This window comes from Pyricularia oryzae, chromosome 2 (genome assembly GCF_000002495.2).
Source record: "Pyricularia oryzae 70-15 chromosome 2, whole genome shotgun sequence".
In the NCBI taxonomy this organism is placed as follows: Eukaryota; Fungi; Ascomycota; class Sordariomycetes; order Magnaporthales; family Pyriculariaceae; genus Pyricularia; species Pyricularia oryzae.
This window is the reverse complement of record NC_017850.1, coordinates 5,509,664-5,535,742: the sequence shown is the minus strand read 5'-3', so window position 1 is coordinate 5,535,742 and position 26,079 is coordinate 5,509,664. Positions and strand designations below refer to the sequence as shown.

The window sequence follows — 26,079 nt, the reverse complement described above, 5'->3', positions numbered from 1 at the left end:
ATGGCAGACGCAGCCTGGCAAACGGAGGACGTACGGTTCGTAACGTAGGCCTAGCATCTATAACAGATTATGCAGCGCTAGCCCTTTCCTCAGGGCATTTGGTGCAGAATCAAATAATTAGTTACTACTCGCACTTTGCAAACAGCTCGTAACCTCTGGCAGGCCTTAAATTCGAACCCACTGTGCTAACGGAATCCCGAACCCTTGCTTGCCTTGATAGCTCCGACTTCCCCTCCGATCTTGGGATTTGCCAGTGGCTGTTTCACGTGGAAGCGAATCGGACCCGAAAATGCGTGCCGGTGTCAGAGCATGTGATTGGCTACCAAGGCCCACCAAGCCCACAATCGCCCCGTGTCTGCAGCTCTAGAAGCAAGTCAATGTCCTCATCGGCTTTACAGATGGGCCCGACGTTGAAGGCGGATTTGGCCGATTCGGGAATGACTGAATGAGTCTTTCTGACTGTTAATTCATTCATCTCGCGTCGTTGACTACGCACTGCGGACAGGGAATTTTTATTCCTTTTGTTTTGATATTCCGACCAGTTTCTTTTCCTGCCGTCTCATCTCAGGGCTCGGTTGGATCGGCCGTTATCTCTCTTATCTTCTTGCCACTGTGGCCTTCGTATCCTCCCTACAGTTCAAGCAGCCCGCTATTATCGGTGAACGTGCGAAATCGTCACCTTAATAATCTGTCAGTGTCAAACATCTGCGACAATGGCCATCTACAGTGCTGTCCCACCTCCCCCGGAGTCTCCGGCAATGTCGGCTTCGGGGGAAGCCCACCACGCTAGTGGCAACATCCATCATGGGCATCACCACACTCCCTCAATGGCATCAACGGCGACCCTTGACATCGAAGCATGGACAGTGTCTGCGCTTGAGTCGCTCAGCGTGTCCACCGAGGCCCGCGGAACCGGCATTCCTTTCTCCATTCCGCTGGATAACAGCATCCCCGCGCCGCGCACCAACCAGGCCCGTGTGTCCATCGACCCGGGCCTGGGAGGCATTGCACCCCCGCGCCGACCCCCGTCCCGCCGCGACAGCCAGCGCCGACGTGAGCTCGTCGCCAAGGGCAACGAGGGCAGTCGGCAGCGGCGCAGGTGGGAGAACGACCGTCTGGTTCACGTGCCCGGCGCGCAGCCCCCCGAGCCTATCGACTTCCAGGTCGGCCCGACGCACGTCGTGCACGACTATGTGCCCTACCAGGTCGCTCAGCTGTGGGACCGTGGCCTGCGCGATCAGATTGAGGAGGACCGCGCCAGGGCCGCCGCCCTCAAGAGGAAGCGCCAGCAGCAGATCGACGCCGGGCTACTCTCCGCCGGGGCCGAATCTGGCGCTGTGGCAGTCGGCCGCGTGCCACGTGAGCTTCGCGCCACGGCCAAGAAGACGCCGGCGCTGAAGGGCTGGGTGCGCACGCTCGAGGAGCCCGTCCGTCAGTTCCTCGTGGAGGAGGATGCTAGAATCAGGGCCGACGCTGCTGAGAAGGAGCGCAAGCGGTTGGAGAAGGAGAAGGAGAAGGAGGCACGCGCTGCTAGCGAGGGTGAGAGTGGGCTCGATTCCGAAGACGAAGAAATTGTCTTTATTGGGCGACGCCAGGCCACACCGCAGAAGTCGAGCGGTCCGGGTTGGAAAAAGGCCCACCGTGAGACGCGGGACAAAGGGGCCATTGACTCTGGCGTCGTCTTTGACTCGTTGGGCGACGACGAGAGCAGTGCCTTTAAGTATGCTCCTCTATATCACCTGGCGCGTGTGATGCCTGCACAAACTGACATGAAATCCGTAATAGGCGATGGCTTACCCACTCGATTTCTGACTACTATGGCCTTTCATCTCATTCGGCAACCACGGGAACCCCGCCGCGAAAGGTCGTATATGTGGGGATCAAGCCTGCCGGCAGTGGCTCGAAGAAAACGACACAGCTGCCACCACAGCTTCCACGGCCAATGTGGGAGTTGTTTTGATAAGCTTGTGATAAATGGTGAAAGGTCGATGTTGATGTGCATGGGTAAGTATATGTTGAATAAACGTGGGACTTTTACACGGTGCATCTGTGGGGTTGTCATCTAAATGAGTAGCGGTGCTACCCCAAATTGTCTACAACGGGATTTTAGGCCGTGATGAAAGCTGTGCAACGGCCTACGGGTCTGGCTTTATAAAGTGCGATACAGAGGGGTTGGGCGGTGCAAATATTGCAATTGCCATAGACTTTCTTCCATCAAGTACCAACAAGGGTCTGAGTTTATGATGTCCATGTCGTAACGTGTAGGCATCGTTTTGCATCCATTTTCTTGAACCGCAACGCGCAAAATGCAATCCGGTCAGGCTTTGTGATCTGTTATCAAAAGAATGAGAGTAGCAAGTCATTATGAGTGAGATCCATCACCACCGACACAATCTGGTGGACTACGAACAAGACACGCATGTAGCTTCAGTCCAACGACTTTATGAGACCATCTATGTGTTTTTACAGATATATCGTCTATTCTTTTGGTAGAAACAAATATCGAGTAGGTCGGTCTAACAGACATTATCCCGCGCGGTAGCAGTTGTTTTCAAACTAGCTCCGACCAACTCAAGCAGACATTTACTGTTGCGCCAAGGCCCCTGATCAGCCGTTCACCAAAAACGCTGCACCTTGCTACCTGTCACGCCCAAGCCGCTCCTCATAATCATCCATGAGCTCGTAAGCGGGCCGAAATGTCTCTTGCGAGTCCGCCTTGCCGCTCGCCGTATCTTCTACAACCCGCTTCAGTGCAGGGTTCGGATTCGTGTCGGTCGTGCCACCAAGGGACGTGTAGCCCCTGTCGTACAACTCGCAGTATGGGATGCCCAGGCGGCGGATGAACTGCATCGGGGGAGTACCAAGCGCATGTCAGCCTGGAGGACCTCATCTGCATCTCACAAAATGACCTCCCCCCCCCCCCCCCCCCCCCCCCCAAAAAAAAAGACTTACAGCCCAAATCTCAGCATAGTGCCAGTCAATCACCGGATGCACCCTCATAAACGGCGGCCACCCCGGATCCGTGGCGTCAAAGTGCGTCAGGCTCTCGCCGTGCGGGTCCGTCCGCCTCGTGCCGACAAAGACGGCCCGCACGGCCGGGCGCGCGGCCAGGTAGGCGTGCAGGGCGGGCTTCATGGGCTGCGCGATGCGCTCGACGGCCAGGTGGTACTCGGCCGAGGTGCGGTCGACAAAGGCGTCCACCTCGGCAAAGGGGTGGCGCGACACGACGTACACGGCCTGCAGCGAGTCTGGGAACTGGCGTGGTGGTGACGGCGCCGACAGCCTCGGGGGTTGTGGTATCGCCTTGATGGGTGTGGTGGTGGTGGCGGGTTCTGTGGTCGGCGGTGGCGTGTTGGAGGAGTCAAAGTGTCGTGGGAGGCAGGCGAGGATCAGGATCAGCATGACGAGGCAGTCTTTGCCGCCATTGTAGGAGAGGGAGAGTTCTGGGATTCTGATACCGGGAGATGGTGTTTGTTAGTTGCGAGTCTTGGTATCCAGAGCTGTGCTCCTGGTGTTGCGCAAAGCGACAGGTATGATGGAGAAATAAAGTGCTACGTCTGCCATACCCATATTCTTCTAGAGCCTTGTCAACGACGTCCAGCGAGATGCGGACCTGTCGCTGCACAGCTCGTAGAATCTCGGAGCCCGGGTCTGGTTCGCTCAGGAAGGCGGCGACTTTGCGCTGCGCATCGTTGCAGACGTCGCGGAGGGAGCGTTGCGCCGGAGCGTCAGACGCCGCATTGGCCGCGCCGTTGGTGAGCGGCTGGCTCTTGTTGTCGTGCAGTGGCTCTACTAGGCTTTCTGGCATCGCGTTGTACTCTGTGTTTTGAAGTATTATATGTTTTGCTCATATGAAGCTCCAAAAAGAGCCAGAAAAAAGCAACGAGGGAAACGATTGTTTGGACCGTTTTTTTGAAACCGCCGTTCAATCATATTGGCCCGAGGTCGCCGAATTCGCGTGCCGCCGCGGCTTAGCGGCGCTGGCTTACATGACACGCCATAGTTTGGTGGCGGGGGAACCACAAGTTCAGAGGGAGCTTGCGCGGAGCACCTGATTACCCCGCCAGCTGTTGGATCGGCTGGTGGGGGCGACCCCTGAATAGAGTCCCATGAACCACCATACAGTATGCCTCAACAGCGTGCCGATCCGAGGTTGACGCTAGTTCTAGGTCTATATGTAAGTTACACCAGGATCAACCTACCAAGCAGATAGCTGGAGTTAAAGTTTATAGGTTTATAAGTAGTGGTATGAAGTTATCAAGCAGATTGAATTGAACACGAAGCAACTGAGGCAAGCTCCCAAAGTCTGAACTATTACCAAGATTGAATGAGATCATTGAACCTCGGACTTGGACAAAGGAGAGCATATCACCTGAGGCAAAGTTGACTACTAATTTCAGGGAAAGAGTTGTCACAAAGGCTATGTGAATAGCCTGTATTATATCTATCTCATATTCCTCAGTGCCAAAAGTACACAATTTTCTAGTCGTCAAGCAGGCCAGCGGCGATGGCCTCGTAATCTTCGAGCGTGTCAGGCTCATGATCAAGCTCAATGACCTTGCTCTTGGGCTTCCTTTCATCGTCCGAGTCGTCCTGGAACCACTTCTTGGGCTTCTTCTTTGGCCTTTCGTCCTCACTTTCATCATCGCCACTATCTCTCGTGGTCCCTGCCATGGGCAATGACCGGAGCATTTCGAGCGGGTCTTCGTCGTCGTCGTCGCCGCCTGCAAGCTGCGGGCCCCCGTTCCCTTCTGCCTCGCCACGTTCTCTTGCCTTGCGCTTGAGCTTCTTTTCCCTCTTCTTCTGTTTGGCGAGCGCCTTGTCGTCGATATCGGCCTCCTTGACCTTGTCGCCCTCTTGCTCGACGAATTGCTTCCGCAGAGCCTCCGCCGGACCCTGCTGCTTGAAGTCGTCCTCGTCCTGCAGTGTGTACAGAGGGTGGGCGACGCCGTCGTCGTCGAACACCAGCTTCTGTCCCTTGCCCTTGAGCTTGGCGAGCTGCTTCTTGGACTTGATGAGCTTCTCCCTCCTCTTGGAGTCAAGCACAAGCTCGGTGCCGCCAAGGTCGATGGTTTTGGCTGTAGGGAGACCTGCGCCGGCGCCGCCCGCGGCCTCGTCGAGCTCGTCTCCGCGCAGGACTCGTTTCGTTGTGAAAAAGTCCTCCTCCTCGTCGTTTTCTCCGTCCTCCACCAGATTTCTGTAGTGCTTCGACAAGACGTCTTGGTTGGTTCGTTCAAACATCTTGTCCGCCTTGGTCCGCACCTCATCCTTCTTCCTCCGCCTCGGCTTGTCGTCGCCGGACTCATCTTCAGAGCCGCTTGACAAGGGTGCGCGAGGCGCATTCTTCATCCGCTTGACGTCCTCTCCCTTTTGGAACTTTATTTGCGGAGCACCGGCCAAACCCATACTCTTGGCAAATCCCTCCAGGTCGAGCTTATCAAACTTGAACACCTGATCACTGTTCTCATTGTGCTTCTCGTCCCTTTCCGTCGCACGATGGACAGCACGTGCGTAACTAATAAAGGCCTTTTGCGCCAGGTACTTGACGTCGTGGCTCTTCCAGCATATACTTTGGAGCTCGTCTCGTATGCTCTTTTTCTTTGAATCCTTGGCGGTGACCTTGGTGATGGGCACCTTCTTCCTCTCTAGCCTCTTGAGCATGCCTGCCTCCTCGCTGGGATCCAGGAAAATAACAGCCTTGCCCTCCCTCTCGTAACGCGCCGTCCGGCCGACTCGGTGGATGTAGTCGTCAGTATCTTCGGGCGCATCGACCTGGACAACCCAGTCCACCCCGGTGAAGTCTATTCCACGGGCGATAACATCAGTGGCGAAGAGACAGGCATGTTTTGAAGAGTCAAAGCGCTTGGTAACGTCGAGGCGCGCCAACTGTTTCTGACGACCATGCATGTGCAAAAGCGGGATACCTGGCTGCATCTGACGGAAACTCTCGTAGACAAAGCGGACCTGTTTTCCTGATGAAAGGAACACCACCATCTTGCTTTTGAGATTCGCCTTGATGAAGCCCCACAGCGTATCGAGTTTTTCGGGAAGGGGTGTGACTATGTAGTGTTGCTGAAGTGTGCTGGGGGTCGCCGTGGTGGCCTCGGCATGCACCGAGACATATTCGGGATCCTTCAGACTCAGGCGCGCCAGGTCAGAGACTTTTTTGCTTTGCGTCGCACTGAACAAAAGGGTCTGGCGTGTGGTCGGGAGGTGCTGTACGAGGGCATCCACATCTCTCTGGAAACCCAGGTCCATGATTCTGTCCGCCTCGTCCAGGACCAGCAGCTGAAGATTGTCGACATCGAAACCATGTGTCTGGTCCAGGTGCTGGAGGATTCGTCCCGGCGTCCCGATCAAAATGTTCATGCGCGAGAGAGCTTCGGCCTCCTCACGCACGCTCTTGCCACCAATCACCAGGCCCGCCGAGAACAGGTGGTGCCTGCCAATCTTGCGCAGCACCTGGAAAGTCTGCACGGCCAGTTCGCGTGTCGGACTGAGGACAAGCGCGCCCAGCTTGGCCTCCTGGGTCCATTGCTCACGGTAGAGCTTCTCGAGGAGGGGGACGAGGAACGCGAGAGTCTTGCCGGACCCAGTCTTGGCCGCACCGAGGATGTCGCGGCCCTTGAGGGCGAGAGGGATCGCGCGCGCCTGAATATCGGTGAGAGTCTCGAAGTGAGAGTCGCGCACTCCTTTGGCTGTCGGTTCGGACAAGGGCAGCTCTGCAAAGGCCTTGGGGGTGGATTTAAGGTCGAACTCGTCGATGGCTTTGCGGAGGGTGCTGAGCTCCTCCTGGCCTCTTTTCCGTTTGAGCGACTTGACCTCTTTCTTGTGCGATGTCGGCGGCTTTGCCGGAGCGGCTTTGCCCTTGTGAGCCATTGTTGCTTTTTGAGCTCAAGCAGTACGGGGGGTAGAGGATGTTTAGAGGAAGACGCTCGAGATGCGCAAGGCGGAGTAACCAAATTTTAATGGGGAACTTTTTTTCTGCCCACATGGGTTTTTGCCAGGCGGTCAACCCCTGTAACGACTTCGATTGAGGGGACGCGACGACTTCCAAGTTTCTTTGCCCCACAGCACCCTGTGGAATAATCCTCCATAAACCTGCCACTATTATCAGACACGCAACGCAATGTAATGTCCTTCAATCATTTTGCTACGGTTGTATGCGAGATATAACAAAAGTATCAATCTTACAAACATGACATGGACAAGAAAAAATGATAGTATATAAAATGCGGTGACTTCACGCCTTCAATTCGAACGATACTCTCTATTTTGCGTCCTGGACATTTTCAATGGTCAGGCGGCCATTGAAAGCCTCTTCTCACCTTTCTTCCTTCAGCGTCAACACCAGGACTGTGGATACGGCGCCCGCCTCTTTCTTGCCTTCGCCTAGAGGACCAGACGAAAATCTAAGCTGTTTGACAGTCGGTGCTATTTAAGACATTGCGAGAATACCAGCTCCTGGTGCTGCAAAACGGATGAGACCCGGGAGGCTTGATTTGCGATCACCAAATGCCTCCCCTTGTCTTTTTCGGATGCTGCACAAAGAAAGAGCCTGCAATCAATATTTGGTTTGGGCTGAAATTGCGAGGAAGATAAGCTAAAACGGCCCAAGGGTATCGAAACACGTCCGTCACCTAGGTATGGACAAATGCTTCTGTATAATGGAATAGATATTCCGGGAACAGCACAGGGTCCGAGTTGACTTCTTCCTCAACGACTGATCTGTAAAACGTGGCTGAGGGCGCGGATGCGGCCGGCCTTTTGTGTCTTATGACGGCGTGGCCAGTCGGCTGGCAGAGGGCCTACTGGCGGATCCTTGACGTTTGTCAGGCAGGCCCTGCTTGGGGTGGACGTACTGATGTCCTACATTTCCCATTTCATCCTTGTCCACCTGGACGCTCCAGCTGCTCGGGGGCGCTCAAAGGATTCCAGTCAAGTCATCGAGGCCGTAGATTTAACGTTTGCCCACCCCGAAGATTGTATCTCTAGCCTGCGGGCGCAGGGGGATGGAGGACTTGCAGCCGAGCAATGCGCATGCCATATCTCTAGGCATTGCTGCAGTTGGACCCAGCTCCATGTGCCCTGTGCTCGTGCTCAGGAACGATCGGCCCTAACGAGCTTTGCCGCCCAGTAGAGCTCGCCCTCATAAGCCTCGGCATCGCTGATAGTACAGTTGGGACTGCGCAGCCGTGAGAGATAGTATGACCGCCACCGGTCGAGGTGCCCGCTCGCATCCCAACCCACCATTCCGCCAGGTATCCGACACAAAGCATGGTGAGAAATGGGTCCAAGAGAATCCTCCAGTCACGTACGCCGCTGTCAGCAGGTCAGTGGGTTCCCGCAACTGGATGTTCCGCAGAGCACCCGTGGACAGGATATCGGAGTCGAAACACTGCAACGTCCAGCACATAGCCAGCATACATGGTACGGAATGATCCTAGCAGTGCTGGGTCAGATGCCGAATGAAGTCGAGGATCCTCTGCAGAGCTGCCGAAATCCGTTGAGTCGTCGCGACGCAAACTACAGCACACAGGAGATGCTGCCATGGCAACACGGACTGGCCGCAACAATCCACAGTGTAAGAACTGGACAGGCAAATTGCTTGAAGAACCCAAATACGCTCAAAATAAGGCCTAGCAAAGAATCAGCCGATTGCTGCCCAGATGTCGTTGTCGTACGGAGGCCCAGTCTCGGCAAGGTACCAGTCCGGCTCTGATACGCCGGGGTCTGACTCGGTGGCCGTTCAGTTCGAGCTCGAGCTGATCCCCGAGATTTCAGAGGGTCGTCACTACCCTGGGGAAGCCACTCTGCTGCTCCAGTATCCTCAGTAGGGCCATGAGCCGGAACTCAGCTATGGATTGAGAGGGCTATGTGGTCACTTGAGGGCTACAGGTGTCTGCTAATGCGGCGACGGCTGATTCGCGTTCTTCTCAAGCTCTATATTACTTGCCTGGCTTGGCCTGGCAATATTTTAGGTACATGCTAGTTTAGACTAGTCTATATTCTATCATAACGTCATGTCTTCAAAAATCTTTCAAGGGAACAGACCAAAGCAGTTGGCGTAGTAGGTCACGGTGGCCGACCAGTCAGAGAAGACTCCCAGGACGCCGATATCCCTGCCTAGGACGTCCAGAACCTGGTAAACATCACCGTCCTTCTTGGTGTAGTTTGCCACAGTGGCGTAGTAGTAGTCGCCCGAGCGGGCAGCGTTGCCAACCCATCCGGACCTCTCGGCCGTCCAGGCGATGATTTTCATGCCGAGCCTCTTGGCCTCGGTGGCGTAGATCGAAGGCACGAGCTTCTCCTTGCCGCTGTCGTCCTTGCCAACAGTGACGAGGTAGGGCAGAGGGGGTGCGATGATGGGCACGCCGTCGGCGGCGTACCGGGTCAGGTTCGCGACGGCGCCGGGGAACGCACCGGGAGCGTCGGCCGACTCGTCCAGCAAGACGGCCTGCTTGGCGAACTCGGGCTCGGCCTTGAGCCAGTACAGGATGTCGGCGTACAGGAACGACTGCGGGTAGACGCGCGAGGGGTCGATGCCGGCCTCCTTGTACTCGTCAATCATCTGCTGGGCGAACTTTTCCTGGGTGTAGTCGCCGGCAAAGGGCATGGGGACCTCGGGGGTCTTGAGCTCGGGGGTGAACTTGAGACCCAGGCTGTCGATGAGCTTGATGCTCTCCTTGTGGGTCAGGACCTTGGCGCACTCGTTGGAGTACAGGTCCGTCCGCCACGTCGGCGTGCCCTTGAGGTACTGGGCCGTTGTGGTGGCGTTGGGGTTGGAGCCGTCCATCTTGGCGCAGAGCGTCTTGTACTCGGCGATGGTGATGTCGCTGGTGCAGCACTTTGCCGTGGCGGTCTTGCCGGTTGCCGGGTCCGCGGGCTGGAAGGGCGTGGTGCACTTGGCGTTGAGCTCGGGGATGTCAACGATGTTGGTTGTGGTGTGCAGGTCGCAGTGTGAGTGGCGGCACACGAGCTCCAGGTCCTTGGTGAATGCTACGTCGCACTCCTGGATACCGGCTCCCATTCGCGTTCCTGTTGTGCTGGTCAGCTTTATGTTCGTTATGTCATTCGGTTCTTTTCCTACGACCTCTAGGTCTACTCACCAGCGAGGAAGGACTCTATTGAGTGCTCCGGAATCTGCATGGTGCCACCACCTCGGTGTCCGATGGACCAGGCGGTGGGCTTCATCTCCATCTCTTTGCACTGCTCAAGCTCAGTCTTGAGAGGGCTGTCCTCGAGGCTGTCAACCAGCCAGTAAGGGCGTGGCCCAAGCTGAAGCTTGGTGATGGGCTTCTGGGTGTCGACGCTCTGTTTGACAGGCACGGCATTGCTGACAGCTGCGAGCCCGGCAAGGGCGAGCTGGATGGAGTTGACACGCATCTTTGCTGAGAGGATGGTCGCAAGAGAAGACCGAGGGACCAATCTGCGAGGTGTTGCAGCTAGGCTAGAAGGGATTGAGGTCAAAACCCGGGATGGTGAGCCGTGCAGGGCAAAATCTTCGTTGCAGAACGGGAGGGCGTCTCTGCTACTTTATGTATCCCCTCGCATCGGAGCTCGGCTAGGAAAACCCCCGAAGTGGTCGCTTAAAATGTCGATTGGAAGGTGACATCGCAGGGTGATGGTTGACTATTGCTTTCATCGTCGAGATATAGAACTCACTACGCGTAATCCCCAACCGTTGTGTTCTGCAAGTCGACCGGGATGTTTTCCCCTCATCCCAAATGACGCCCAGTTCATCCAGCGTCCCCGCTGCCCAGGAAAACCAACCTCCCGGGAGCGGGGATGGCCAGCCTCGGCGGGTGGGAAACAACCAATCGCGCGAGCGCAAAGAAGCATTCGGCCATGATGCACTTGCAAAAAGTTGGTATTTTAGACCCTGTTTGTTGCACCCTGTCGACTGTTTATTAAATCTCTTCGGAACGGGCTGAAGAGAAGAGTTATTGCAAGGTAGGATGCTGGAAGGCGTCGGCCTTGGCGTGCAGATAGCCGTCGACTTGAACGAATCGTGTACACACGTGGATGCAGAAAAGGGCAGGTGTGTAACCACATCTTAATTTCACGTGGAAAATGTTTCTCGAGGAAAACTTTTTTTAGCCTTATTCATAAAAAATCGTCAAGCTTTTATCATGTCGATCTGACCAGCTACAACGATTAGTTACTCGGTTACTCAAGGCACACCTGTTTTGAACCAGGAACGAATTTTTTTCGTGTAGGGGAATGCTGGCAACGTCCTTCCTCGCTGCTAAACATTTTCCAGCCTTTTCAATCCTGCTGGGCTGTTTTAGCTCACACGCCACAATGCGTATTTACGCGGAGGAAAACGAAGCATCTTCTCCAACTCACCGCAACACTGACAATTTCATTGTGAGCAGATTGTGGGATGTTATGATTGGTTGAATTGAATTTATACGTTAACATTACGAAATATGTACCGTACCCATGTTCCTCATGTATGTATATACTCTATCCTCCTCCCTGCTTCACACTCCCAAGGAAAGCTTGCGATTATATATTACTCCATCTTGCCCCTGCCCTGCAAGGTAATCAGTTGCCTGTCGGCCTGGCCGTACGCCTCGCCATGAAACCTTTGTCGCGCTTTGTCTTGTTCTTCTTATCATCGGAGCCCTTCCCCGATCCACTCTTTCCACTATCGTCAGAGCCCTTGCCCGAACCGCCTTTCCCGCTGTCATTCTTGCCACCAGAGGTTGAACCAGCAGTGGTCGAGGATGTTTTACCGGCCCAGTAGCTCGTCAGTTTGTCCTCGATACCCTTGAGGTCGACATACGGCGCAGCCTTGGCCATGTAATCGATCCTCTGCTTTACTGCATCCAAGGTGTACAGCTCCGGGCCCTCGGGTTTTGCCTGCCACCTTTGCTCCATCGGGTCCATGAAGTTGGGGTCGTTGTAACCGAGGTCGTCGAGGTGGGTGACGTTAAAGGCTGCCATCATGGCGTGGTCCTCATGGATGAGGTTGTGGCAGTGGAACATGTACAGGCCCTCCATGGGACCGTATATAGCCCGCACCGTCACCGTCTCTCCCGGACCCAGCCAGACGACATCCTTGAGGCCGGCCGTCTCGTACGACTGCAGGGTTCGCTTTCCATTGACCCTCTTGATGACCTGGAAATCCACCAAGTGGACGTGGATGGGGTGCGTCCAGCCGCCACTGCTGTTCTCCAGCTCCCACACCTCGGTCGATCCCCGCTGCGGCTTGGCCAGGACACGGTTGTTGGCATCCTCCCAAGTCACACCGTTGATGGTCCACTGGCCGTTGTTGCGCTCAAACTTGAAGCGCTTGTCCACCGTCGTCTTGGCGGGCGGGTAGGGAATGGTGCGGAGGCTCGAGGGGACCTGGGACGGATCCGAGACGCTGTCCTTGGCCACCTTGAAAGTCATGATCTTGTCGGTGTGCAGGTAGTCGGTGTCTGGAGCAAAGTCGCGCTCGTTGCGGAGCATGATCGTCTTGCCCTTGAAGTCCTTGAAGTCAAAGACGATTTCATACCGTTCAGCCATTGAGATGTACATGTTGTCCGTCTTTTGCGGCCCGCTCAGCAGACCCGAGTCGGTTGCAATGACCTGGAATGGGATCTTCTTGCCGACTTGGTCGGTAAGCTCAAAGTACATCCAGAACGTGCGCGAGATGGCCGCGTTGAGGAAGCGGAAGCGGTATTTGCGTGCTTGTACGTTCATGAACGGCCAAGGCTGACCGTTGACTTGGATCACGTCGCCGTACAGACTGGTCGTTTCGCCCTCGGGCGAGAAGAGCGATCCGTCCTGGTTGTACTGCTTTGCTGCCAGCACAAGGGGAACGTCGAACTGGCCATATCCGCTGGGAAGCCCCAGCTTGTCCTCGTTCTTGTCGTGGATTATGTACGCGCCAGCAAGGCCGTAGTATGCATTTTCGGCAGTGTGGTCGATGGCGTGGTCGTGGTACCACAGCATGCGGCCGTTTTGGCTGTTGGGATAGTAGTAATCCTTGAAGCTGCCGACCGGAGTCAGATCCTCGGCCCATCCGTCAAACGCGGGTCGCTGGACACATGTGTGTTAGTCGCTATCCCGAAGTGCGCTTGAGGACTCGAGACGGATACTTACAGAGTATGATCCATGAAGATGTGTCGACGTCGGCCGGGTGGCATGGTTTGTTATGCGGACGATGGCTTCCTCGTCCTTCTCGACAAGAAACGTCGGGCCTGGGGACATGCCGTCGTATCCTCTCAGAGTTGCGTTGCCACGATCCGGGTATACATTCTGAGAAAAGACCTTCTCCTCCAGCTCATAGTACTTTATGGCACCGCCGGTGGTGGGGTGCGTAAAAGTATCACTGCCACACGGATGCTATGTAAGTCGAGGCTCCGAGGGATTGTGTGAAGATCTAGGACTTACTATTTTTTCGTCTTGAGCGGAGGGATCGGCAAGGGGAACTGGAAAAGCCATTTGTATGGCGCTCCTTCCCAGTCCTTGGCAAGGGTTGGAGGAACAAATGCCAAAAGTGCTGCAGCGAGCAGTGACGATACTCGGGCTGACGACGACATCTCGAGGAATATGCGATGGCAAAAGACGTGATATTAAAAAGAGGCTTATGACAAATTCCTCGACGAAGCTCTGGAGTGCAGAATACAGAGGTTGCTGCCACTGCCAGGGAGAGACAAGACAAAAGAATCTCTTTGCTTGCCAGAGATGCTTCTTTTTATATCAAGCATCGACTGAGGTCCAGAACTCTTTCAGCACACCATTTTGATGGACCGGCATCCCCGTGACTGGGGAGCCTCGACATCATGACTCCCCGGCGGTGAGGTCTCGACTCGAAGCGAAAGCCCAAAATGCATCATTTTTTTTTCTCCAATTACGGAGACTATTTTCAGGAAGTTTCGCCCCCCACAATGTGAGGCTGTCATCCCATGTGCTGGTGCCACTACGGCTCTGTGCCCTTGAAGAAAATCAACGACCCCTACAGGTCGTGATAGCAAAGCTGAAGCCATGCTTGCGCTAGTGCAAAACGCAGCTCCCCGTCTGTTTTCTTTTTGTTGGAGCCGCTGATTTTCGATCGTGTTCTCAATGTTCTACAGTGGCTATTTGGGATGAACGCCACAGGCGCCATCACCTTGGCTCGACCACCGAATCGGTATTGGCTTTGCAGATCGGATATTATCCGACTCATTTTGTGATTCTATGATATGTGGTTTGACTATTCAAGCTCATATTTCTTGCAGTCCTGCGTCCGTCGTTCAAGGTGACGACGTGCTAAGGCTGTTAGTGGGCATGTCAAAAAAAAGCGTTCAAAGAGGAGCGTGGTCTAGAACCAAGTCGGAACTTTCAACGTGGCTCTTGTCTCCACCTAATCGAGCTAATTTTGGCATGGCAAAAAGAGACTAACAATGTCAGTGAGCTGCCAGAAGCAATTGCTAGCGCCGTTTTGCCTTTTTGAATCCCGCAAAGGTAAAAAGAAGGATACTTCAATTCTTTGATTTCTAGCTCTAGACTAGACCTAGGAAAATAAGCAATACGGGCTGACCCCATCGACATGGGCCCTTTTTTTCGCCATGGGGGTTTGGTCAGCTAGCTGCCCGCAATTGATCACCTGAACATCCCTCTTCGCCTCGGAATTTTCGAGCTGAGCCGCCCCCTCCTCGATACGGTTTGCTTGGGCAGATGGCAAGCCAAGCAATGGGCGTGTCTACCCGGCGCTAGGGGGAAGGCTTTTTTTGTTGAAGCTTCCGATCCGAGAATGTGTTACCAGTTGTTTGTTTTGTGCCGCGCGAGGCTCATTCCAAATCGTGGGTTACAACATGCGGCGTTCTGACCTGCGTGCAAGTCGTGCTTTGGACATGGATTGGATAAAACCACTCCTGCATGCAACATGGATCCACACCCGGGTGCCAGCTCCCCGATACTGCTTTTAGCGAAAGCACAGGTTCACAAATTAAAAAAAAAAACCTCAACCGCTGCTGCCGCCCGAGCACCCCTGGGAATACCCCTAGTCGATTTCTAGATGCACGGTAACTTACTGAGTTAAGGTAGGTACTTGCTTATATTGCATCACTAGTCAGTTAGGCAGCCATGGAGAAATAAAGATGCAGCCTTACCAAAACCAGAAAAAATAGGCTTTTCATTTCAGCTTTTGCGGAGAGTCCGGGGGATGCCGTGGGTCATTTTGGACAAAGTCTGGACTCGGCCATCTTCTTTCTTGCTGCCAAAGGATGGGAACGAAGGCCTGGTGGCAAGGGTCGCTCCAGATAAGGCACTGACCTTTTTCTTCGGGGATTTTGTCATGAAGGTCATCAAAAAAACAACAATCGTGAACACGAGGGACGGGCAAGTTGGTGTCGAGCGGCTGCGGCGGCTGATGATGCAACTTCTATCGGATCCTCCGATGGGTTCGTCGGCGGAATCGTTGCTCCTTGGAGCTTTTATAGACGGCCTTCCGACGCTCTTCTTTGGCTGGACGCTAGCTTGCAACTCGGCGCAACTCAGCTTCCTTTCAGGATATACCGGCGTGACTTGAAAAAGGTCAACATACACAATGGCCATGTCTGCCATACTTCGCCTTGTTACTTGCCTTTTTGCTGCTCTTGCGCTATCTCCATTCGTTGGAGCGCAAGATGTGCCGCTGCTCCTGACTGGTGGCTTCGAAGGGTAAGCCCATGATTGCCTGCTTATATCGGTACCCAGGTCATGCCTTTGGGGTCTGCCTACTAACTTGACTATTTTTCATGGTCTTTTAGTGCCACGGCCGACGATGACTCCTTCAACACTGGCGGTTTTGTAACCGTGTTGGGACAAAAGGTCACTGTGCCCAAGAACCTCCAGGTTGCCTTTCCTGCCACCTTTGTGCCCTGGAAGGGCTTTGTTGAGTCTGCCTCAAAGTTCCTTGGCTACGAAATCTCTGTAAGTCAGCCCACTCTTTCCAGTTGCCATCTACAAGTGACTCAACTGACAAAAAAGTACAAATGGTAGCTTGTGGGCAACTATGTAAATGGAGTTCCTATTGCAGGCCAGATCTCCATCAACCAATTCTCCCTGGGGGGTGGCGCCGGCTTCATCGAAAAGATCAACCCGGACGGCACCCTGGGAATGAGGAGTGGAATCGACATTCGCATCAATGACCCTACCGGCGTCTTTGGCGTCGTCTATGACGCCGATCCTTTCTTCACATCGGACCCGGAGAACCCCAGCGTCACGTCGTTTTCTGGCTTCCCCATGTGTGTGCCTCGCAACGCAAGCGATCCCCTTTGTCCGGCTTCTCAACGGCCTGTGCTGTCTGGAGGGGCAAGACAAGGCACTTTGTAAGTTGAATGTTGCAAGCCTCATGCTTGGAAACTACAAGGTTGGCATTGTACTGACCTGACATTGCTTGTTAGCTTGGCCGTCGACCCTCTTGTCATGGCACCCCTGCTGCCCGGCGACTGGATCGAGTACAGTGGCTTCAAGCGCGGAAACACATACTACGCGTACGAGATCGTGGCAACCAACGTGCAGATCACCACCGATCCCAGCCGCGGCGATCCCACTTATATCCGTGTCGAGGACGCCCTCATCGGCGTCTTCAACGGTGGCGCCGACGTCGAGTCCGCCGAGACCAAGATGATCGGATACACATCCGCCCCGACCGCCCGCGTGTCCATGTCCGCCGTCGACATCGACGTCTGCACGGGCAAGACGACGCTCCGGGAGATTGGCTCCGCGGCCACGCGGGCCGGCCAGGTGCGCAACAAGTTTGAGTTCCGGGCCAAGGCGACGGTGCCGACAAAGTACACGCAGCAGTACCTCTTCATGTCGGACAATGGCGTCAAGACCACCAAGAACGGCATCAAGGCCGGCCAGTACATGACGCCCGTGACCGAGTGGATCCAGCCCGAGCTGACCACGCCCGGTTTGCCGCCGCCCCAGCACTACTTTAACGACATGGACTACGCCACCAAGGGTCTGGGCTTCGACGGCACAAACATCTGGGGTCCGCTGACGCCCTTCCCGCAGACTGGCGTCGCCGTCTTTGACACCAGCTCCTGCCCGCCGCCGTCGACCGACCCGGCACCCCCGCCTGCCACCACCACCACCTCGTCTGCGCCTCCTCCGCCTACCAGCACCGTCGTCGTGGACACGGTTACTTTCCAGTCGCTGACCTGGACCAATGGACAGGGCGGCACGCTGGCGGCGACGTGTCGGTCGGTTGCTGGAAGCAACGGCCAGCGCGCATCGAGCATGGTGCTGCAGTTCTCGAACCGGGATGGTGCCTTTTCGCAGACCATGACCAGCACGGGCAATGGTGACTTTACGTACAGTGCCAGGAGCACGAGGCAGCCGAGCGGGAACGTCAAGTGCTTGAGCAACTTGGGTGGCAGTGCTGTTAGGTTGGCGCCGTGAGGGGGATGGGGTTTGTGGTCAAGTAGATTTCTTGGAAATGTTTAATCTTAATTCGATTGACGCCACGTCATTTTTTCTCGAATTTTCTAGTGGTGACTGCAGCTTTTGCCGGCTCGAGAATTCGTAAATTTTCACCAGAGGTCCACAAGCCCAGGTCTATTTCCTTCCTCACTTGAGCCATGAGCACAGACTGATCTCTCTTCCACCATTCCAAACTTGCCCTCTGCACCAGCACAGCTTTTTGGAGCATCACCTGGTCATTCCATATCCAGGCAAAATCTATCCCCATCCTTCGCAATAAGTCGCTTTCTTGCTCTCACATCGCTCGTTTTAACTCATCAATCACTTGAAATCTAGAAAAGCGTCAGTCTAGGTTTTCATGCCTAAATCTTCCCACTATCGTCAGTCAACCTCACATTTTCCCCAACAACAAACTCGCCACTTCATGCTTCTTTCTGTCTGATAATAATATTATTACTTTTCTTTCACCATACCGTCTTCCGGTCTTGCTCATCTCAAATTATCGTCTCTCGGGTATTTCTCACTCCTATGCCCCCAAGCACCGCTGCCAACTAACGCTCACCAGATCAAACCCACGTCATTCAGAATCGGACATAATGCCGACCCCAGTCAAGCCTAAGCCAGTCAAAGTGTCGCCGACTCCCATCAAGAGGAAGGCCGAAGAGCTGCAGGATACAACAATCTACTTCGACCAGAAGGGAGACCTACGCTTCATGGTCGGAGCCGAGGAGAGGGTCTTTGTGGTGTGCTCTCGGACGGTCTCGAGGGCCTCGGTCGTCTTTGAACGGATGCTATACGGCCCGTTTGCCGAGAAGAAACCAGACGACACCGACAGCGACTGGGTGGTCAAGCTTCCAGAGGACAGCAGTAAAGGCCTGGAGGTGATATTCAACGTTGTTCATGCTCGCTTCAAGCTTGTGACGGACTTTCTCGGGCTGGATGACTTGTTCGATGTCATGGTCATGGCCGACAAGTACGACACTATGGAGCCTATACAACCATGGTGCAGACGGTGGGCAGAAAATGCAAAGCGGATCTACAGTTGTGGCACTGAACGCGGACAAGAGCTCATGATCCTCTGGACTGCTTGGAAATTAGGAAGCAGTGCCCTGTACGAGCAGGCTGCTGTAAGACTGCTACCGCGAATCTCGAGGCCTCCATCCACGTCCCGCAGCCCAACAACAGTTGACATCAAGTCCTATTTGGTCGGCGAGCAGCGCATGTCGGAAATGGATGGCTTCAAGTACGCAGGCTCGGCGTCGATAATTCGTGAGTGACATCAGGCGTCCGAAACTTGTTTCTCGCACCACAGTCATGCATTCTAAGGCTGACCCGCACCGAAACATGTTTCTAACACGAACTTGCGCGCACACAGAGCCCGTTCTGCGAGTGCGCGAGATCGTGCTTCAGAGAATGATAGATGCCGTCAATTTGGGCAAAAGGGAACTTATGAATGAGAAGAAAACATCGCCTTGCCAGGTCCGATATCAAGAGAATGGACCGAAAAATAAGAGACAAGCCTGCAAGACAATGCTTGCCGGGTCCATTTGCCTCAACCAAGCCGCCTGGTCCAAGGTGCCTACGTTCGCCAAAGATGTTTGCCACAGCGTGGAGAGCTTCCAACATGAGATAGACTCCGTCTTGGACACACTCATGACCCTCACAGGTCATAACAGGTGCAGCCCCAAGGAAATGATAGTCGATGATGTGAAGAAGGCTTCGGTGCTGGAGACAACCAGCATATTTATCGATAGGAAACTGTACAGATGCCTCGTATCTCTGTCCTGAAAGCTTGAGGTATTATTGCCAACCGCTCCTAGGACTGGAGTATGCGATGATGGACCAGAGTACCCTCGATTCAGCTCAGATATCACAACTGTGGGGATACAAGAAGTATGCCATTTCAAAAGCGTTGCTATGGAAGAAAATGGGCTATTTGGAGGCCTGATGTTTCGCGATGCTTTTGATTCACAGCGCCTAGTTAGCAGCAAAAACAGCGCTTGGACTTGGACTTTCTCTAGAAAAGCATTGTTGGAGCCGTATGCCAAGTTTTCAGCCTGACAGACAAAGACGTTCGATAGAAACAACGGAGAGAATAGGGGGCAAGAGAGAGGGAATAGACAAGGAGAAAGGGTTTACATTCAGATACTTGGGACATGATTCCCAGTCTAGTTGCAATTCCACAATAAAAGCGATGATCACCTCATACCGAACATGGAAATCACCGCCCTGGTCGTGAAACCGCAGCGCTTGAGGTCATACAAACCATCGATGCAGCGGGCCTTCAATCCACGGCGACTGTTTGTTCGCAAGCGCCGTCCACCCATCTGACATGCCAATAACGCGCCAAAAGTCATCCGCCTTGGGTATGTAAACAAAAAAGACAGGAATATCATGCAAAATGGCGCGGATTAGATGTCAAGATTTCACCATTCGACAAGAGTGGTCCCGTCAAAATAACCAATAGTCGATGCACCATGAACCTTGCCGACAACTAAGGTCTTTGCAGCCGCCCTCGTATATTCCACTGTCCTGTGACTAACCTCCAACGTGCGCGGCTTCGTTCGGATCACTGGGGCTATTGTCCCCCATACAGAAACCTACACCTGGCATAATAAACATTGTAAACCAGCTGGCCTGGCATGCCAAATCATGAATCTTTTGATCTTGGTTGAAACTGTCCATTGTCCTGATGTCGGAACCCGAGAAAGTGAGGAACCGGTGAGTCCGGCCCTCAAGTGGTTCCCAAGGCAGCGCAAGCGACCTGTCAAAGTGGAATAGTTTTTCGCAGCCACAAGACGGCAACCCGTACTCGGTTGTCAGGTGGCCCATTTCTTAGGTTTGGACGCCTCGCGCATGCGATTAAGACGCCGACTGACTTGGTCCTGATCAATCCCAAGTGTCGAGGGCTATATGTCGTTGATGTTAGTGCACCACGAGCGAACCTCTGGCAGCAATCATGAGACGAATCGGTCGTGTTCCAGCGTCTAATTCGCCTTCGCCTTTGGGATTAAACTGTAGTCTCGAGGCTTTTCCCCGCTCCTGTCCGATCACACCAGGCAAATAGCTTGCGGCGGCTAGTACCTGGGTCTTGCATGACCTCTAATCTCATCTGGCAGTAGTATCTTGGAGAAGGGCGCTTCGATCATTCAATTGAGACGTCGGCGCTAGGCCTTTCGGACTGCCAAGTTGCCCAAGCAGTTTCCACCAGGTTAATAAGGACACACTTGCGGAGCGTCTCTAGAATCTCCCCATCTTCGCGCCGGTCAAAATCACAGCCTATGGCGTCCATCAAAAGCTCCATTGAGCGAACCATAACACCAGATGCCTCGCCCATCCACGCCTGCCGCGGAAAGTGCGTCGCCGCAAGCAGTACGCTGACGCCTCCACCGTGCTTCTCCTCGCTTGCAACCCAATCCTCACCAAAACCCTCGTTGCGATGCCTCACCGGCAGCACTTCTCTGCGCATATGTGGCAGCAAAAGCTCTACACGGGACGGCCGCAGGCCCTTGACTGCCGCAATATAGAGTGCTGTATGCCCGTGCTTGTTCCTCAGGGAAAGATGTGACAGGAGTGCAAGGAGCTTCCCCATCTCCGTCGTCCCTGGCGACCGTGCTCGCTCCCATGTCCAGGGTATGCCGCGCGGCTTCCAGGTCGTTCTTCTGCACTGCTCTATGCAACGGCAGATAACATATCATTTTGGCTTTGTCTCCAACGGTGCGGTGTTTGTCGGGAGGGGCGATACGGCTAGCAGCAGGGTCAAACACCGAATCTGTTGGTAGTGAGATCCTTTGATTGTCTTGTCCAGCATGACTGAGCCAAACAGGGGACGATGCGGGCTACAGCACCCTTTTCCTTTGACCCCAAAAGGCGTGCGGGCGCACTGTGGATGTGCGGCCAGGGAGCGCATGTTGGCGACCTGTTGTTAGCCGTTGCATACAAGGCAGGACAGGGAATACGGTAGTCGCCCTCCAACCAAGATCTGACCCGTCTACTATAAAACCTAGTCCAAGTTGAGAAATGACAGTTGAAAGAATGAAGAAAAGATTGGCAACCCCATATGCCTGAAGTAAAATGTAAGTTAGCAAAAGGTCGAGTCACTGTGGTAAACCTTGTTGAGCGCTTCAGAGTGGCGACAGTGGGGAGTAGGAACTCGCTATCTCTGTTGCTGAGTTGTTGAGGGTGCTTTGTTGCTGCATAATGTGGTTCATGGCAGATGCCGGATACAACCAAATCAAGATTGTCTGTGGTAGCATCTGCAGCGAGAATCTTTGTGGTTGAAACACAGTTGGGTGGTATGATTGGCGCGGCTTTGTTCCTACGGAAGACGTTACCAGACTCTGAAGCAAAATATCACTTCTCACTATGTTATGCTTGTGCTACCAGTGGCAGTTTAACAACTGTCCATCCGGTTCTGTTTGTATCTTGACCACCAGGAAGTTCGCTTTGTTGAGGTTGTTAATTAACATCTGGCTGTGATGTCTCAGGACTGACCGAAATGTTAGTTCCAAGCCATGTTCAATGAGAATCCTGAGAACGGGGACACCGGTGGTAGTGTCATGGCTTTTTTGCGACAAAGATAAATAGAAGATATGGCGGCTTTTTCAAATCCTCTTCTTGGGCCGACTGTCAAACTCAGCTCTTCCAGAGAAGCATCTTGTCACACACTACACCAGTCGCACACCGAAACACTTACAACGCAGCCCCCCAGCACCATGAGTCAAAGGAACCCCTTCAACCGCGGAGGCAGCCAGCAATCTGCGTCGGTGCAGGCTCACCCTCCAGGAAGCTCAAACCAGCAGCGGCGCCCACAGGAGTAGGTACCCTCATACCACTAATGTGCGGCGGCATAAGGGGGAACACCTCGACTAACAGGCTGATGCAGCAACATTTCGGACCTGGCCAAGGGCATGTCTGGTCTGGGTGTGACGACAACTCAGACGATGGACGACACCATCTTTGGCATCAAAGAGGAGCTCTGCGGAATCAGGGCGCAACTGCAGTCAGATGAGCGAATGCAGATCCAGACCAACAAGGCAAAGGGCATATGCCGCAATGTGGCCAGGAAAGAGGTCCAGAACCAGAATGCACACGTCATGCAGTCTATCGAGGAGATGCGCACCAGGATTGACGGATTGACGAACATGATCAGCGGATGGATCAACACCACGCAGGCCAACACGTCCTCTCCTCCACAGAAAGGTGATGGCGGCCGCAATCAGTGAGCGCCCGCCGACTGGAGCTTGCATTGGCGCTTAGGAGATGACACTTGTTTGGGGTGTCGATATCAGGAAGGTACATGGATTTCTGTTTGATAGACTGGGTGGAGTAAGGGGTTGTCTCTGGGGGAGTTTTTCGATAGAGGCAACAGGTCAACAAGCACCGCCCATGGGTTTTACTCCACTGTCAAATCATCTCGGCGTTCGGTGTAGATTTCGGCGACAGCCGGTGACCGCTGGCTTGAGACAATAGATAGGCAATTAACCCATGATAAATCATATTCCCGGCTGTTTCCGTTCCTCTCGGGTGAAATCTTAAGAAGCCCGATCGCATAATGTATCTTGACGAATCTTGCCACGGCCAAGAGGTGAAAAAAGTTTAGGATTCGGGTCTCTCCGCAGCCAATTTTCATGAGCCGGCATCCCTGTGCATGCGTCAAGGGCACGACAAAGCACGCAAGTACGAACTACGTACAGAACTGTGGGTCGCGTGAGAAGCCAAGCAAGCAGTGGGTGGTTCGGATGACATTCACGATTGAATTCTGACCGATCGTCTGGTTTTAAGGATAGGATGACAATCCTTCGTCTGAACCACAAATACAAAGTGACTGATATTTCCATCCGTAATTGGATGTGATCTCAGAGTATGGCGACGTGAAAAGGAATTAGGAATTCAAGGCATTGTTGCGCCGTGGTTGAATACGAAACCGGTACACACCTGCCGTTACGTTACAGCCCAGAGCAACCAAACCTACTTTGATCCGCCACGCGACCAATTCTCAAAGCTTGAGCACGTGATCGCTAGATTACCGATAGGTACCTGCCCAAAAGATTGGTGGGGATTGATGTGGGTGTGTTCTCCTTATCGATCCGCAGTCATCGATTGCGCCTGCCGAGGTTGGAAAAGGAGGCTTGGGAGGGTATTGATTGAATACGGCAAGAACGCGTGAGATTGAGAATCCATCTTCATATTGATTGTCCCATTGCCAAGAAAACGCGTGTTACACTCGAATCAATAAAATCCCAGCTTTTCGAGATAAGAACTTGCCCTCCACTTGCCACTACCCCACGTATTTGTCTTGATTGGGCAAGTTGTAAGCTTATTCCACATATACCGGCAATGCGGTGGAGGACAGGGGAATGCTGCTCGGTAGTGTAGAGTCAGTCGCGATTGTGCGGGGGGAGAATGCCAAGGCTGAGGTCGGACATTGGACTTGCCTTGAGAGGGCGCCAGTAAGACTCCAGCTCGAGGTCCTGCCAAAAGCGGACACCCAACCGACGTTATTCCCCGCTGTATCCAGGAACCAAGATAGCAGCCGACTGCCGGATTCTGTGCGCGGCTGTTCCCCTGCAGCCGCACGCATGAGCGCTCAAGACGTCTCGAGCAAGCAATTGGCCGAACATCGGGCCCGCTAGGCTTGATCCAGCAGGTCTGTCTTCTGTATCTGTCTTGTCCATTTCCTCTCTACACAGCTACGGATTGCTTTTGCCAGAACACACAGCAATCATATCACACGGTCCTCTTCTCAGACCCCTGTCCCACTCACCCTTGATAGCGGCCGACCCTCTATTCTCTCCATACTCATGCCTTCTGGTCGACGACTGGCGCGTTGCCCACGGCATTCGTTTTCCACAAGGCCCACCAGAATTACCGCTCTACCTACCATTTCGATTAACTCCCCGTCAAGGAGAATATGAAACCCACCGCTCACAGCGAGTCCAACCCAGCTCAGCCCGGGAGTCCCACCGTCACGCCGACTAGCCGACCTGCTTCATTCGACTTGACGCCCATCAGCAATGCCACGCTGCGATTTCAATTTGGCAGGTGTCTTGGCCTCTTGGGCATCGGGTCCCACACCACGATCAAGCCTTGTGTGGTCGACGGCGGAATACCTCCTTTAACCTCCTGGCCTCGGCGTAGCCGACGAGTGTCGATGTTCAACATAAAAGCAGCCATGGACGCTCTCTTCGGTCTCGTCTTTCTTGGAACTCAGGAGCTACCGGCCTAAACATCCAACCGCTACACTACCAGCCCCAATCATCTCCGGCATTATCGTCTCTCGCTGTCCCGCATATTAAGTTATAGCGGTATTTCATCAGCAGCTGTAGCAGCTCTCCAAGTCGACCGTCATCATGCAGATCAACGTTGTCAAGACCTTCCTTTTCGCCCTGGCGGCTTCGTCCGTCAGCGCCCTCGCTGTCGACACCGAGTTCCGCTGTGGCGCTCCCGAGCCCAGCGAGGAGTTGATTGAGGCCTCCGCCATCATGGCCGTCGCCGAGGCCGAGGCTGCCGCCAACGGCACCCTTGCTGCCCGCCAGAGCGCCCTCACCATCGACACCTACGTCCACGTCGTTGCCACCTCCACCTCTGCTTCTGCCGGCTACCTTTCTGTATGTGCCAACCAACGAGTCTTTTCCACCAACCCCATTTACTGACAAGTCTACTCAACAGGATGCCACCATCCAGCAGCAGCTCCGTGTGATGAACGAGGACTACGCCCCCTCGGGCATCCAGTTCGTCCTCAAGGGCACCGACCGCACCGTCAACGCCAACTGGGCCAGGGACAGCGGCGAGACTGCCATGAAGACCGCTCTCCGCAAGGGAACCTACAAGGACCTGAACCTGTACTTCCTGTCCAGCATCCCCGGCGGCATCCTCGGCTACTGCTACTTCCCCGCCTCGGCCACCACCTCCACCGTCCGCCTCGACGGCTGCACCATCGCCTCTGGTACCGTCCCCGGTGGCAGCATCAGCAGGTTCAACCTGGGCAAGACCGCCGTGCACGAGGTCGGCCACTGGTTCGGTCTGTACCACACCTTCCAGGGTGGCTGCAACGGCCAGGGCGACCTGGTTGATGACACTCCCGCCCAGGCCAGCGCCAGCAGCGGCTGCCCCATCGGCCGTGACAGCTGCCCCAACCAGCCCGGTCTTGACCCCATCCACAACTACATGGACTACTCGGACGACTCTTGCTACGAGGAGTTCACCCCTGGCCAGAACGCTAGGATGTCGAGCATGTTTGCTCAGTTCCGTGCTGGCAAATAAGCGAATCCCACCAAGGCGGCGGTTGATGGTTGATGATGATGATTAGAGCGACGCTGGCATACGAGCTGTATGCGGTTAATGGACAACGGTACTGTGACAGTCAACCCTGTCAGCTGGTGTATATAGTAGTTGGATCTTGATCGTTTTGATCATGACTATGTTGAGGGATGGTTTCTTGTCTATAATCTGCGCAGTATTCTTGTATATATTAGAAGCGCTAGACTAAGGCTCGATGTATATGTCAAACCTTTATCGACTTTGTGCCTGCTTGCTTACTACGTGATTATGGAAAGTAAAACTGGCAGGCTTTGCAAGAGGCAAGCACTCAAGCTTATTGCAACTGGCGGCCTATGCCTAATAACATTATGACCAGCAGTACGTAACACCGCCAAACTTGTTTCGTGCAATTGCTCTTGTCTACAAGTG

At 54.2% G+C, this 26,079-nt stretch overlaps 10 protein-coding genes across 10 annotated transcripts; 5 read left to right on the top strand and 5 right to left on the bottom strand.

Moving 5' to 3' along the window:
• The first annotated feature begins 402 nt into the window (after nucleotides 1–402).
• Nucleotides 403–2,328, top strand: MGG_08050 (uncharacterized protein). The gene is made up of 2 exons (XM_003714954.1): nucleotides 403–1,720; nucleotides 1,786–2,328. The coding sequence occupies exons 1-2, from the start codon at nucleotides 714–716 to the stop codon at nucleotides 1,958–1,960; spliced, it is 1,182 nt and encodes a 393-aa protein (XP_003715002.1). The 5' UTR covers nucleotides 403–713; the 3' UTR covers nucleotides 1,961–2,328.
• A 98-nt stretch (nucleotides 2,329–2,426) lies between these two features.
• On the bottom strand, nucleotides 2,427–3,997 carry MGG_12267 (FAD synthetase). The gene is made up of 3 exons (XM_003714953.1): nucleotides 3,567–3,997; nucleotides 2,953–3,451; nucleotides 2,427–2,844 (listed from the first exon to the last, which is right to left on the bottom strand). Exons 1-3 carry the CDS (start codon nucleotides 3,806–3,808, stop codon nucleotides 2,638–2,640), a joined length of 948 nt encoding a protein of 315 aa, XP_003715001.1. The 5' UTR covers nucleotides 3,809–3,997; the 3' UTR covers nucleotides 2,427–2,637.
• A 380-nt stretch (nucleotides 3,998–4,377) lies between these two features.
• MGG_08049 (ATP-dependent RNA helicase DBP4) lies at nucleotides 4,378–6,938 on the bottom strand. Its single transcript, XM_003714952.1, has one exon. It carries the CDS (start codon nucleotides 6,877–6,879, stop codon nucleotides 4,483–4,485), a length of 2,397 nt encoding a protein of 798 aa, XP_003715000.1. The 5' UTR covers nucleotides 6,880–6,938; the 3' UTR covers nucleotides 4,378–4,482.
• A 1,939-nt stretch (nucleotides 6,939–8,877) lies between these two features.
• On the bottom strand, nucleotides 8,878–10,763 carry MGG_08047 (glycerophosphoryl diester phosphodiesterase). Its single transcript, XM_003714951.1, has 2 exons — nucleotides 10,110–10,763; nucleotides 8,878–10,038 (listed from the first exon to the last, which is right to left on the bottom strand). Exons 1-2 carry the CDS (start codon nucleotides 10,384–10,386, stop codon nucleotides 9,041–9,043), a joined length of 1,275 nt encoding a protein of 424 aa, XP_003714999.1. The 5' UTR covers nucleotides 10,387–10,763; the 3' UTR covers nucleotides 8,878–9,040.
• A 620-nt stretch (nucleotides 10,764–11,383) lies between these two features.
• On the bottom strand, nucleotides 11,384–14,453 carry MGG_08046 (bilirubin oxidase). The gene is made up of 4 exons (XM_003714950.1): nucleotides 14,381–14,453; nucleotides 13,390–14,247; nucleotides 13,099–13,327; nucleotides 11,384–13,035 (listed from the first exon to the last, which is right to left on the bottom strand). Exons 2-4 carry the CDS (start codon nucleotides 13,536–13,538, stop codon nucleotides 11,551–11,553), a joined length of 1,863 nt encoding a protein of 620 aa, XP_003714998.1. The 5' UTR covers nucleotides 13,539–14,247; nucleotides 14,381–14,453; the 3' UTR covers nucleotides 11,384–11,550.
• Nucleotides 14,454–14,648: 195 nt separating this feature from the next.
• MGG_08045 (uncharacterized protein) lies at nucleotides 14,649–17,404 on the top strand. Its single transcript, XM_003714949.1, has 4 exons — nucleotides 14,649–15,639; nucleotides 15,729–15,891; nucleotides 15,961–16,289; nucleotides 16,365–17,404. Exons 1-4 carry the CDS (start codon nucleotides 15,527–15,529, stop codon nucleotides 17,365–17,367), a joined length of 1,608 nt encoding a protein of 535 aa, XP_003714997.1. The 5' UTR covers nucleotides 14,649–15,526; the 3' UTR covers nucleotides 17,368–17,404.
• Nucleotides 17,405–17,685: 281 nt separating this feature from the next.
• MGG_08044 (uncharacterized protein) lies at nucleotides 17,686–19,522 on the top strand. The gene is made up of 3 exons (XM_003714948.1): nucleotides 17,686–17,901; nucleotides 17,954–18,657; nucleotides 18,764–19,522. Exons 2-3 carry the CDS (start codon nucleotides 17,985–17,987, stop codon nucleotides 19,174–19,176), a joined length of 1,086 nt encoding a protein of 361 aa, XP_003714996.1. The 5' UTR covers nucleotides 17,686–17,901; nucleotides 17,954–17,984; the 3' UTR covers nucleotides 19,177–19,522.
• An 830-nt stretch (nucleotides 19,523–20,352) lies between these two features.
• MGG_08043 (uncharacterized protein) lies at nucleotides 20,353–23,070 on the bottom strand. Its single transcript, XM_003714947.1, has 2 exons — nucleotides 22,085–23,070; nucleotides 20,353–21,877 (listed from the first exon to the last, which is right to left on the bottom strand). Exon 2 carries the CDS (start codon nucleotides 20,978–20,980, stop codon nucleotides 20,534–20,536), a length of 447 nt encoding a protein of 148 aa, XP_003714995.1. The 5' UTR covers nucleotides 20,981–21,877; nucleotides 22,085–23,070; the 3' UTR covers nucleotides 20,353–20,533.
• A 488-nt stretch (nucleotides 23,071–23,558) lies between these two features.
• On the top strand, nucleotides 23,559–24,684 carry MGG_15809 (uncharacterized protein). Its single transcript, XM_003714946.1, has one exon. It carries the CDS (start codon nucleotides 24,302–24,304, stop codon nucleotides 24,614–24,616), a length of 315 nt encoding a protein of 104 aa, XP_003714994.1. The 5' UTR covers nucleotides 23,559–24,301; the 3' UTR covers nucleotides 24,617–24,684.
• A 56-nt stretch (nucleotides 24,685–24,740) lies between these two features.
• MGG_08041 (metalloprotease 1) lies at nucleotides 24,741–25,653 on the top strand (the record flags this gene model as incomplete). Its single annotated transcript, XM_003714945.1, has 2 exons — nucleotides 24,741–24,998; nucleotides 25,060–25,653. 2 exons carry the CDS (start codon nucleotides 24,741–24,743, stop codon nucleotides 25,651–25,653), a joined length of 852 nt encoding a protein of 283 aa, XP_003714993.1.
• Nucleotides 25,654–26,079: the final 426 nt, after the last annotated feature.